At 39.9% G+C, this 14075-nt stretch overlaps 1 protein-coding gene across 1 annotated transcript in view; it reads left to right on the top strand.

Annotated features, from left to right (window-relative positions):
* LOC107382438 (alpha-1,6-mannosylglycoprotein 6-beta-N-acetylglucosaminyltransferase B) overlaps positions 1–12962 on the top strand; it is a 247027-nt gene extending 234065 nt beyond the window's left edge. The window contains exons 16-18 of the mRNA XM_054751824.2: positions 4882–4956; positions 7262–7545; positions 12301–12962. Of these exons, the coding sequence (XP_054607799.2) occupies positions 4882–4956; positions 7262–7545; positions 12301–12499 (558 nt within the window). The 3' untranslated portion in view covers positions 12500–12962. The remainder of the gene's footprint in view (positions 1–4881; positions 4957–7261; positions 7546–12300) is intronic.
* Positions 12963–14075: the final 1113 nt, after the last annotated feature.

Raw genomic sequence — 14075 nt, 5'->3', positions numbered from 1 at the left:
CCCTGGAAAATTTGGCCTAGAACCGCCCCTGATAGGGAGATTAACTTTATCAAGAAACAATTTCCTAACGTCTGCAGTATTTTGACACTCAGGGGAATATAAGTCCTTGTAGAACTCTTTCATTATTTTGCTGATAGATTTAGTCTCCAATTGTAAAACACCTTTCTTATCTTTTAGAGAGGGTATTGCATAAGAGCCCTTTTTCCCCTGGGCAAGTCGGGCAAGTAAGCATCCAGGTTTGTTGCCTGATTCAAATAATCAATGCTTTGCATAAAATATTGCAGTTTTTGCCTTCTGACTTAGTAGTTGGTCTAGGGCTGATCTGACTGCATCCAGTTTTTTAAGCACAGAAATAGACGAGGATTTCTTAAACTCCCTGTCCAAGTTAGTAATATCGCGTTCAAGTACTAATTGTTTGGCTAAGTTGCTCTTCTTTTTCGCTGAGGTGAAAGATATAATGGAGCCCCTGAGAAATGCCTTACCTGCCTCCCATAGAGTAGAAGCACTAACCCCCGGTAAGTCATTTGTAGAGAGAAAAAGTTCCCACTGATCTTCTAGATATTTTACAAATTCAGGGTCACTAAGGAGAGCTGGGTTTAGCCGCCAGTGTCTAGACAAAGGATCATAATAAGGTGGTAAGAACTCCATTGAGACTGATGAGTGGTCTGAGAGAGCGCCCAAAATTACGTCCATGCTTCAGGGCGACCAGACTTAATGACGCGGCTCTAAGCTCTGACATCTGGGAGGGACCCGCTGCTCTTCTTCATCAGGAAGAGCCAGCGGAGGTGGTTTAGGCCCTTTGACCTTACTGGTGAGGTGTTTTAGGCATGTCCTGCTAGCAGGAGGCCCCAGGGTAAACCCAGGACAAGCTAGAGGGAAATATGACCCTGTGAACATCTACCAGAGGAGAGGTTGCTTGGGGAGGGGATGGTGTGGACTTCCCTACTTTGACAGCTGATCTTTTGACCCAGACTCAGATAAATGAAGGATGACTGACAATATGTTATGAGGAAAATAAATATCTAAGCAAACACAAGCTGAACTATACCACCAAAACCCAACATCCTGGTACTGTGGGTTGGGTTTACAGAAGTCACCACTTAGTGTGAAAACACACATTTTCTTCTAGCAGAAAAGCTATAATACAATACTCAACCTTTGGGCTCTGAACTTAATTAATGCTTCCTATTTAGCTGGAACTGTTCTGCAGCTTTGCTGCGAAGGAGTTCTCCAACCTTCCAAGGTTTGTAGGTAGGAGGCAAATGTTTTAAAGTGCAAGAAATGCAGAAAATGTGAGCTAATAGAGAGAGAAACAGAGAATGTCAGCAGCTGCCAAGAGCTGGAGAGAGGTTAATTGAGGAGTTAGCTGGGTAAAGGAAATCTTTCTGGGAAGCACCAAACCGATGGAGGAAACTTGGGGAAAAGAAAAGAGATGTGAGGATATGAAAAGGAAGGAAGTTCAGGACAGGGTTGAGTTTGGGACTTCACAGAAGCTTTTAGCTCTCACCAAAATAGACCAATGGGCTCGCTGGAAACCAGGAGATGAACATTTTATACATCAAAATAATAGTGATGTGTCGGTCGTGAACGAGCCGGCTCTAAGAGTGAGACAATAAACTGCTGTGTCCAAAGTAGGAAGCTGGTGATTTGAGGTAATGGGATGAGAACAGAACTTCAATTGAGATCATAAAATGCGATCAGTTTAAAGTTGAAGGGATTGTCTTTACTGCGTTTGGTACTGTCTGTCCGTCCGTCTGTAAACGTTCTGTCTGAGGGTCAGAACCGAATCAGAGACTAAACTGTGGGTGATGTGCAGCACAGGCTTCTTCTTCACAAGTGGATGTTCTTGCTTCATCTCGTCTGTGTTGTTAGTTAAGCTGGAGTCCAGCAGCTCCGACTGAAGGCTCTGTCTCTGTTTTCGTCTCCCCTGAGAAAAGGTTGATGGACCACTTCACACTCCACTGGAGCCACACACACACACACACACACACACACACACACACACACACACACACACACACACACACAGTCCTACCTGCACATCACAGCCATTAATGTCAACACACACACCAACACACTGTGTGATGTAGAGGTTCATGTTCAGTCATGCAGGACAAAGCAATCTCTGGCTGACAAATCCTCATATTCCACTAGATGTATTCTCTTTTGTTTTTTTTTCCACTTCCTTTTTAATTTTCTTTCTTTCTTGACTTAGTTCCTTTATTTTATTTATTTACACTTTTTACTTTTCTTGATTTCCCTTTTTTCTTTCCTTTTCCTTTTGTTTCCTTTCTTTTTCTTTTCTTGATTCACTTTTCTGCACCGCATCCTTTCTTCCTTCTTCTGTCCTCCCTTTCTTCTTTCATTTTTTCTTCCAGCCATTTGTCCATCTTTCTTTCCTAACATTCTTTTATCTTTATTGCTTCAGTTTTTCCTTCATTCCTTTTTTTCGTGACCATAAATGACATGTTTTCTCTCTTCTGTCCCTTCCACCTACATTTTGAGGTGTGTTTCTGTGGAGAGGTGAGCAATATCTATTATCTTACCGGCTGTAGATAGCTCTTTAAAAAGAACCTCAGTGTTGAGAAAAATGATCTAGTGCAGATGAGATTGACAAGCTAACGGCTAGTCACAGTGGGGTTAAGGCCAAAGTGGATTTCTGTTCACTCCCAAATGTGCTAACTAGTTCAAAAACACTTTCTTAAGTGCCACCAATTTTTCTGAACCACATTTTATTTTATTTTATTATTTTATTTTATTTTCTACAATACGATACAATATAATACCATACTATACTATACTATACGATACAATACATTACTGTACAATACAACACGATACAATACTATACAATACAATACAATGCAATACCATACAATACAATACAATACTATACGATACAATACATACAATACAGTAATATACTATACGATATAATACAATACAATACAATACTATACGATACAATACAATACTATACAATACAATACATACAATACAATAATATACTATACGATATAATACAATACAATACATTACTATACGATACAATACAATACAGTACTATACGATACAATACTATACTATACTATACAATACGATACAATACAGTACAATACTATACTATACGATACGATACAATAAAATACAATACCACACAATACCATACAATACCATACGATACAATACAATACAATACTATACTATACAATACAATACTATTCTATACGATACAATACTTTAAGATACGATACGATACAATACAATACAATACTATACGATACAATACAATACATTACTATACGATACAATACAATACAATACTGTACTATACAATACGATACAATACAATACTATTCTATACGATACAATACTTTACGATACAATACAATACTATACTATACAATACAATACTATTCTATACGATACAATACTTTACGATACGATACAATACAATACTATACTATACAATACAATACTATTCTATACGATACAATACTTTACGATACGATACGATACAATACATTACTATACGATACAATACAATACAATACATATATCTTCTGAACCCGCTTTGTCCAAGCAGGGTCGCGGTCGGGGGGGGGCTGGTGCCTATCTCCAGCAGTCAACGGGCAATTAGGCGGGGTACACCCTGGACAGAGAGCCAGTCCATCGCAGGGCAACACAGAGACACACAAGACAAACAACCATGTACACACACACACACCTAAGGACAATTTAGGCAGACCAATCAACCTAACAGTCATTTTTTAGGACTGTGGGAGGAAGCCGGAGAACCCACGCATGCACAGCGAGAACATGCAAACTCCATGCAGAAAGATCCCAGGCCGGAATCAAACCCAGGACCTTCTCGCTGCAAGGCAACAGCTCTAACCACTGCGTCACTGCGCAGCCCACAATACAATACAATACAATACGATACAATACGATACAATACAATACAATACAATACGATACAATACGATACAATACGATACAATACAATACAATACAATACGATACAATACGATACAATGCAATACAATACAATACAATACAATACGATACAATACGATACAATGCAATACAATACAATACAATACAATACAATACGATACAATGCAATACAATACAATACAATACAATACAATACGATACAATACGATACAATATGATACAATGCAATACAATAGAAATTTCATTTAATGTCCTGCAGGGGGACATTAGGGTGTCACAGCAGCCATCACATTTAAAAACATGAGCAAAGAAGAACAAAAACTAACAACTAATCCGTACATTCAATCAAAAAACATAAAAATACATAAAAAAGAAACAAATACACAACATAGCTAAAGAGATTTTAAAATGTTAAAACTATGTGTGAAAAGCTGCTGAGACTTTATGCCTGCACAAGCGACATCAGAATTAACAAAAGTAAATTGTGGACATTAAGAGAAGCCTTATACTGCAGTGATTATATTTACATTTTATCAGCCATACATGTACAGCGTGCACCATTCATACAGCTCTGATTGTGTCACTGTGCACTGAATAAGTGTTTTTAGTGCAGAACAAAAAAGATGTACAGCCTTTCAAGCATGTGGCTAATTAGGGCAATCAAACGTGTTCTTTAGTTATAAAGCTGCGCATCACAGGAGGAGATGATCTATTGGTATGCAAATAAAGCCTAATGAATAACCAAGCTCTGACACACTGATTAGGCTTCACAAAAGCCTGCAATGAAAACCTTCATCTGCTAGAATTAACCAGGAGAAGGAGTAATTTATTATAATTAACATGAACATTGAGCAGAAGCCTAGAATAAAATACGCTTAAATATAAGAAAAGTGTCACAATAATGACAATGACTGTGATTTCCAGGTGGAGCCTTACCTGCCTTATGAGTACACGTGTGAAGGGATGCTGGAGCGAGTGCACGCCTACATACAGAACCAGGTGGGTCCTGCAGATGTCCCACACACACCTCTCATTTACCTCACACATTTAGTTTTTTCTGAAGCTGTTCTGTCTAATTTAATCATTATTCATCACCTAAGGTATTGTGTGTTGCAGTTTTCGTGCACGTGTTGCGGTCAGTCTTCATTTTAGTCACGATTAAGTTGTCCAATTTGTTTTGATTTTAGTTTTATTTTAGTTGACCAAAATATATGAAATATATATTAAAAATAATTATCATATATATATATATATATATATATATATATATATGTGTGTGTGTGTGTGTGTGTGTGTGTGTGTGTGTGTGTGTGTGTGTGTGTGTGTGTGTGATTTTTTTCTTCTGACACAATAATTTTCAACTTCTATAAAGAAAATGTTAACGGCACCTTCTTGAAATTGTAGAGCAATATGAAATAAATAACATTTTGCACTTTAAATCAATAAAACTCTATGTTCATAATTGTTTTAATAACAACATAAGTATTGGAAAAGGCCTATTTAAACACTGACAGTTTGAAATTGTGCCTCTCAATAATAATAAAGTAAACAAATCTGTTTTATATGCAGTAATATTTGCAAACATGACAGGAAATGACATCATACCATCAAAGCATTAAAAGCTGTTACTCTAAATGACTGTGCTCATGTGCAATAAAATCGATTGCAGTCAACTGCACAATTCTCCTATGTTTTTCTTTTTCTTAACTGAAATGTATTCATCACTTGTATAGGTTAAATAGCTAAACAATAACAAACCGATTAATCGATTAATCGAAAAAATAATCGACAGATTAATCGATAATGAAAATAATCGTTAGTTGCAGCCCTAACTCTAATAATGTAAACTACAGGTAAGGAATGTCTTCAGGTGTATTTATTAAGGTTTTACCTGCACTGGGTTACCAAGGTGGGCTGCCTGAATGTGTTTTCTTGCTAGAACCTCGAACGCCAATAACTTCAACCGTAGCAGCGCCACGAAAACGATTCAACAACCAGATGAGCTCCGTCTGCTCAGTTTGGTTTGGAAAATGTCGATCAATGTTCATCCTAATTAGTTTTTTTTACTGAAGTACATATGCAAGTTTTTGTTTCGTTTCCATTGCAACAATTACCAAAAAATTTACGTAAATTATTTGTCAACGAAATGAAATCTGGTTGCTGTGCTCCTTGCATGTTAGCTCTAACTGAGCCGCTCTCTGGCTTTGAAGCAGACAGTCCTCTGACACTAATGAGGAGGGCTGAGCAACGAAAGTGTGGGATGATGATAATTATGGTAATAAGAGATAATTCCTTCCTGTGTTTTTAACAATCAGACAGCAGAAGTCTCCAGAATAAGACCTGGTATGGACACAGCGTTAGCTTCAGCTCAGTCCCTGTGCAGATTAGCTTGTTTAAGGAGTGAAAACAGCCCATTCTAGATTTTTTTCCTTTTTTCAAATCCTTGTTCAAGTACAAAAAAGGAACGTTTTCTCGTGCATTTTTAGATCTCAGTCATATTCACATGGGATGGAACAAATTGAAATCAATAAAGCAGTGAAACATCCGATCTGAGCCTCTGCTGCCGGGTTTCCTGCAGAAAAACACATTTCCACAGATCTCCCTGCCGTTTTTACATTTTTGACCATTTGCAAAAGGCACTTTTACTAGGTTTACTGGAGGACCTGGTTTATGTTTAAAACCTGCTGTTGCATCAGTCTGAAGAATTAAGACAAATAAAACTGCATTTATCCCACATTAACAACATTTTGCACATAACTAAAGTACGTGCTACGAATATCTGCCGGCACATTATTGACTGACTACTGCCAGTGTCTAACGCTGCTGTGACTGCTGGTGTTTTGATGCATGAGAAATGATGGGAGAAAAAATAACTTTTTGAGTCTAAACCAGACCAAACATCGCTTTTTCAATAAGTCGGGTAGAGCACATGATGTAAATACTGACTAACAGCAACTGTTATGCAATTTGTTTCTAGTAAATGACTCCCTAAAAGATTTAATTGCATCTGTACTTTTTGTAAAAATCCTGTTTTTTATTCACTATCAGGTCACATTGTAACATCATCTCACATTTCTTGCACTTCCTGTCTCACTGACAGAGTTGCACAAGTGTTCTGTATGCATGTAACAACTCTGATGGATGGTTGGTGTGTTGTTAGAAAACGTCTTCCAAACATCAAGTCTAAAATCCAAAGGCCAGTGTCATTGAGTGGTAAATTATCTGTTTTCTGGATTAAACATTTTTCCACGTCTGTCGGGAAAGTTTCTACTGTACAACCTAATTTTATCACATCTTCTTCCAGGATTTCTGTGTGCCCGAGCCTCCCTTCATTCCAACCAACCTCTCCTTGCCCAGATCTGCTTCTGGCAGCAGGATGCTTGGACCTCTGTTTGTACCCCTTCCCAACTCCACAGCTCTTGGCTGGGCACCCAACATGATGGCCCCCGCTGCCTGGCCTCCTCTCAGCTCCCTCAGACTGCTCGTGTCTCAGGAGGGCCAGTCTTGCGTGGAAGCCTGCCATTCAGCTGGCTTCGTCTGTGAACCTGCTCACTTCCGCTTCATTAACAACAAGGAGGCTCTGAGAGGGTGGGTCAAACTCAAGAATCACAAAGCCATGAAGCTGCACACTAATTTGTTGTGTGCAAGCTTGATTTGAATCTGGCTGGCATAAATGTGCTGAACAGTCCCACACCATGGTTGCTTCTTCTACACTGAGCCACTGTGACAAATGCAACCTGGAGAGCAGCCAGGTTAATTCCATAATACCTCGGTCACCTCTGAGTTTGGTGATTCACGCCCAACTTACCCTAACACAACGTGGTCATATCTCATCTGGTTATAAACTTTCGTCGACCCTGCACCTGTTAAACAGGTGGTTATTAGTAATGCACACTATAAACACTAGGGATGAGCCGGGTACTCGTTTCAGATGAGTATCCAGTACGGATAAAGCATTTTGGACGAATACGAGCATGAGACGAGTAAACCTCGGAAATATCTGTAATCGTGCTGAAGGAAAATCCTCATTGGGTAACTGACTGTCTTCACGCTCTGTGATTGGCCAGTCACATAGAGCGCCCGCCCCTCCCTACACACAAAACTCTCTAGCCGGCCGGGAGCGCAGTCCGTCCGGCTAATCCAAGCACACACACACACACACACACACACACACACACACACACACACACACACACACACACACACACACACACACAGACAGTAACGGATCTTGCTGTGATTGCTTCACTGTTGCTCACGTTTCTTCAGCTCGCCTCTTTTTCAGTTGAATATTTAAAGTTACTTTTTTCGTAACTTACTGTACATGGTGCATTTGACAAGACAGAGCTGACGTGCTGCATTAACTCTACCTCCGCTCCGGTCGGGTTTTTTATTTTTTTAACTCCATCTCTCTCCCTCTCACCCTCTCTATCTCTCTCAGACACACACACCTTAATCAACATTGTTTTGTTTAACTTTGTGTGTGGCAAAATGCCAAGAACATTAAGAAAAAAATCAGTTTAATCAAATTAAAATAAAAAATATATATATGTTCTGATTTTATTGAAAAACTTGTTCTGTAATAGTTTCTTTACTATTGTGATCAAAAATATTTTATCTCAATTCTGAGGCTGCTCTGTAAATAGTTTTCAAATAAACAATACACATATCAACTTCTGATCATTCCATATCAATTTCAGACTTAAAATAATATATTGATGTAAACCACACCCACTTCCGGTTAAACCACGCCCACCTCCGGGTTATGCCACGCCCATTCCGAGTACAGATACAGATAGTGGTGTACTAGCTCAACCCTAATAAACACTATAAGATATGATCTGTATGATTTTGGCCTGTGACAAAGAATGATTTAATACCGGCTAACCGGTTGCGCTTGCTGATGATGTCATCGAGGAGTGCGACAGTTTAGAGTTTCAACACAGCGACATGGCTGGGAGTACACTCTTGCCAGGTTTGCACGAATGTTTTTAATCTGCATCGGCTTTGGACAAAACGCAGCAGCTGCTGCTGAGCAGAGTGTATGGATGGAGACGTGCTTGTCGAGAGCATGGGGTTACGTCAGTTACCCGAACCTGGTCGTATCAGCATTAACAGCTCGTTAACACCAAATCCCTCTAATCAATTTTCCCTCACAGACCTGCCCAGTTTCAGCTGTTTGTGCTATTAAATGAAAAAGATCTAGTCTGAAACCGGCTCCTCGCTCACTCTGTGCCGCTGGAGCAAACCACGGTGCGTCAGACCGCCACGGATCATCTGATCTGAGTGCAGTTCAACAAAAAAATAAAAGAAATTGGATAGGCCAACCTTATGGTCATAATTTTGACCAAAAATAAAAATGCATCTTTTTACCTGCAGTTATTCACCCCTGAAGTAAAACTTAACTTCTATGAGCAAAAAATAAAAAAAAACATGAATAATTCATCAGGAAAGCAGAAAGAAATGTTGTGTGTTTTTACACTTTTCACTTTAGTTTAAATAATTTAGAATTTAGTGTTTTCATCACATTGAACTTGCATTTTATTTAAAATATCTTCATCTTTATTCATTCTGTGATATTTTTTGTTTGTATTCTTTGGAAAAAAGAACCTTAACTTAAAAATAATTTCAGATATTTTGTATTTATTTAAATATGTTTAGAAATTTTTATGTAATTTTGACCAATAATTGATACTGAAAAGTATTCTATATATATTTTTTTTTTCAATTATTTCTTCTGCAATATATCTGTTACGAGTAGGGATGGGTACCTTTGACATTTGAATCGATCCGGTACTAATTCCCGGTACCTACGAATCGATACCGGTACTTAACGGTACCAATTTTCGATACTTTTGGGTGTTTATTATTTTAATTCTCTTTTATAATTAGATATATATTTTTCTCATTATATAACAATATTTGATAAATATCACGATAAATAACATACAACTGTTTGTATTTTAACATCGTCCTTGTAGTTTTATAAGCTGATAATTAAACTGAAGCAAACATCTTTACTGTGAACTAAATTTACTGTGTATCTTCATTCCTTTTGCCGTCTTTTTTCATTTGATTTTTCCTACTGGGAAGTTAGAATTTCCGAGGAGAAAGCAAACGCACCATTAGCTGATAACAGTGGTGGCAATGGAAGCTAACATATCAAGCTAACGTTATCTTAAACAGTTTATTTAGCTGCTGGAGCAGATTAAAATGATGATGCCTCACACTTAGAGCGTTGTCGCTGGTTTCATCTTCACCCAATCACCCGTCGCATTTAGTAAAGTGAAGCCAAACTTTAGAGCGCGTTCATGTTCTTCTAGTCGGGAATTCGGAGTTCCGAGGAGAAAGCAAACGCACCATTAGCGAAACGGAAGCTAACATATCAAGCTAACGTTATCTTAAACATTTTATTTACCTACCGGAGCAGATTAAGATGAGGATGTCTCACTTAGATCGTTGTCACTGGTTTCATCATCACCCAGTTACCCATCACATTTAGTGAAGTGGACCCAAGCTTTAGCGTTCGTTCTTTCTACCATGCTGCTCTGTTTACAACTGGTTCACAGCGAGCGATGACATAACGCTCTTGCGCATGCACAGCTGTCTCGGCAAGTTCTCGTTATGAAGGATGGGTACCGAAACGAGGCACCGTTTGAATTTACGTGAATCGGTGCTCGGTCGGTACTGTGGAATTCGGTCGGTACCTTAAAAAGTACAGAATTCGGTACCCATCCCTAGGTATGTGAGATGCTTTTTACCTGTATAAACAAAAGAAAATAATATATTGCGATCTATATCGATATTAGCCTGGCCTGCCAGTCTCGTCCCCTGTCTTCACATAGAACTAGTCACAGGCAGAGTGGCAGATGAGGGGCAGGACTAGCCAGCTCAAAAATAACCAATCAGAAAAAGGTGGAAATGCTGGCTATAGCATGCAACGCTGTCGTTTTTAAGCTGTAGTCAAAAATGGCGTCGGGCGATAGCGCGAGCATCTTTTTTTTTTAAGAAGAAAGGTTTTAGCGCTTCTACTTGTGGTTTTAAAACCATTTTTTAAGTCATTTAGAACAGAGGAAAGAGCCGCAGCCAACCCCGCTTCAGTCGACATGTTTATGAGAAACTCACTGTTGCGGTGTGTGAGACGGTCGCTGCTCAGCGCTGATTTGCTCAGTTAGAATTTTCAAGGGGCGGGGTTATTTCAATAGGACAGTTGAATTGGAGAGAGGCTGACTCGTCAGGCTATATCGTTACGGCATGTGCTTCAAACTTTATTGCGATATAGATTTTAGGCCACATCGCCCATTCCTAGCGGTTAATATTGATAGACCAATCACAATGAAGTTAGAAGGAAGTTCTCCTAACACAGGAGTGGGGAACCCTGGTCCTCAAGGGCCGGTATCCTGCACGTCTTTGCTCCAACACTTCTGATTCAGCGGTTGATTCACCTGTTCAGCAGCTCATCAGGCTCTGCAGAAGCCTGTTAATCACCTGCTGATTGAAATCAGGCGTGTTGAAGCAGGGTTGAAACTAAAATATGCTGGAAACCGGCCCTCGGTGGACCAGGGTTCCTCACCCCTGTCCTAACACATAACTGTCCCTCTTCTACACAAATTCAAATGAATTGGTTTGAATAGTTTTGATAAATTAATGATCTGCAGATTGAAACAACCAATCCCTAATGTTATCATGCTCCACGTTTCATAAAAATCAGATATCTTGATCGTTAGAAACTGCGTGTTGTCTTCAGTGACCTCTAATCCAGAAAACGAACCTGATCAGGTCTGGTTTCCAGCATCAGCTGCTGCAGTAACAGACCCAGATAAGAAGTGAACCAGTTTGGTGATACCAAAAATTACACAAAGAACCAGGATTTACCTCGCCAAGCCTCTTATCCTGCTCCATAGTTTAGCTCCTGGTATAAACAAATGTCTCTGCTAAAAAGCTTTTCTTTCAAAATAGGCACAAAATTCAAGTATTTTCATGCTCTGAGACTGAAAAGCTGTCGGTGTTTTGAGTGTTCTCTCCTAAAACTCTCCTCCTAAATTCAATAGCTTCAGATTTTTTGTGTGTTCAAAATATTTTACCATATTTTATAGCTCCGCTCTTAATTTCTTTGTCTGTTCTTTTGCTCATTGTTGCTGCTCAGGTCTGTTTTCCTTTTGCCTTTCTTACTTTGCCTAAAGTTTTACAAACTTCTTTATTATACAAACTCCCCAGTCCTCTTTTTAAAAGTCGGCTCTAATTTGATGAGATCTCTGCTTTCTAACGTGAAAAAGTACTTCCATGTTGTACTTTTAAAGTGCGAGCTTTTCTCATTCCCCTTTTCTATGTTTTATCTTCCAGTTTGGAGGTGCAGTGTGAGGTCGTGGATTCTGAGATCAACCACGTCCTCCCAGCCTTCTCCGTGATGCGACGGGAGTGTGGCCTCCAGCGGGAACCTCTACTCTTCAGCTGTGCGGGGTACTCCCCTAAATACAGACGTCTCTGCCCCTGCAGGGACTTTCGCCCCGAGCAGGTGGCGCTTTGCAGAGACTGCCTATAACGACAGGACATGACAAGGAAGAACACAAATGAAATCAATGCTGATTTTGAAGGACTTTGAAGAACTTTACCTGAAAAGCTGCTGGGTTTTAGATAACCATATTTTATATGACAGGGTTCCTACCAAATACCTGGAATGGAAAGTACTTAGACAAGAGCAAACTCCAAACATAAGCCCCAACATTAGCACCACCGTGATGATACACAAAACTTACTGTTCTGGAAATGCAGCTCCACAATGCTGGGAAGGTGGCATCAAAGGTGACAGCTTTAGGTCAGAATCCAACCTCCTCTCAGGGCTTGGACAAAAGGATGATGGACACCAAGGATAGCTCTTCTTCTGTTTGTCCCCTTTTGCAGTGATGGATATTTCTCATAACGAAACCCAAGTGTGAGGCAGTCGACTTTGAGAAGAAAAGGGCAGGTCACCAGATTATTTTTCAATAAAGACTTCAAAACTCTCAGCTGGATTTTTTAAATTGATCTTTAGGTTTTGTGATGGAAAATAAAGGGGAAAAATCAGTGGTTCAAAGTGTGTGAGGTGTTGTTATTCCTTTATTACTGATCTTCTGCTACTTCGCTCACCTCATGCCTGGTGTCTCCCCGTTTTGGTTCAGCCTTGTGTCACGTTAATTGCTCCCACCTGCCTCTCGTTTCAATCACCTTAGCTCCCTGCCCTCGTGTATTTAAGCCCCTTCTGTTCTGTGTCTTGTGTCGGTCCATTGTTTCATTGCCATGCGTGTTTCTCATTAAATCCTGTCAGAACTCAAGTCCCCAAACCAGTCTCTCCCAGCTAGACGGCCTCCACCATGGACCACAATTCCCAGCATGCCCCTCGCGGGGATTCCCTCCACGTTGCACCTACGTCATGAACCGCGCCTATATACGGAAGTCGTCTCCCCAGCTCATCACTCAGTCATCCTGTCAGACTGATCGGCTGGGGTCGGGAGCTGAGCTTGTTGAGAGCAAGGTTTCACAGACGCGGAAGTGAGAGCGCCGGTGAAATGCTGACTCACGATTTAATCTACACTGAAAAAAGAGAATAGTTTAATCAACCTAATTGAATTGCTTCAATTGGTAACACGCAATTTAATTAAATTTATCCATTCTAAATTATTAAAATTGTACTAATAATTTAAGTTGGATAAACTTAATTAAATTGCTTGTTACCAATTGAAGCAATTGTTTAAGTTGGACCAATGTTTTCTTTTTACAGTGTAGGAATGACCGAGCGTTCGAGCGTCAACGAAGTGACACGGAAGTGCTGGGTTTTCCAGAAGTAAGTAAGACCACTTACTGTGAGCAGAGAGTTCGTGAGATGGATCAGTAGATAGGTAACTCTGATCATGGATTCGAAGAAACGATGACTGAGTGATGAGCTGGGGAGACGACTTCCGTATATAGGCGCGGTTCATGACGTAGGTGCGACGTGGAGGGAATCCCCGCGAGGGGCATGCTTGCTTCCACCTCATCAGCCTTCATGCATCACACCTGGTCCCCTCACCAAGCTCATGCCACACACCTGCCTCACCAGCTATATATTCCACAGTCAACCACCAGCACTCTGCCAGATTATT

The sequence above is a fragment of the Nothobranchius furzeri genome, chromosome 7 (genome assembly GCF_043380555.1).
Source record: "Nothobranchius furzeri strain GRZ-AD chromosome 7, NfurGRZ-RIMD1, whole genome shotgun sequence".
Taxonomy (NCBI): Eukaryota; Metazoa; Chordata; class Actinopteri; order Cyprinodontiformes; family Nothobranchiidae; genus Nothobranchius; species Nothobranchius furzeri.
Note: the sequence above shows the minus strand (reverse complement) of the source record. Positions and strands in the feature narration are given on the sequence as shown.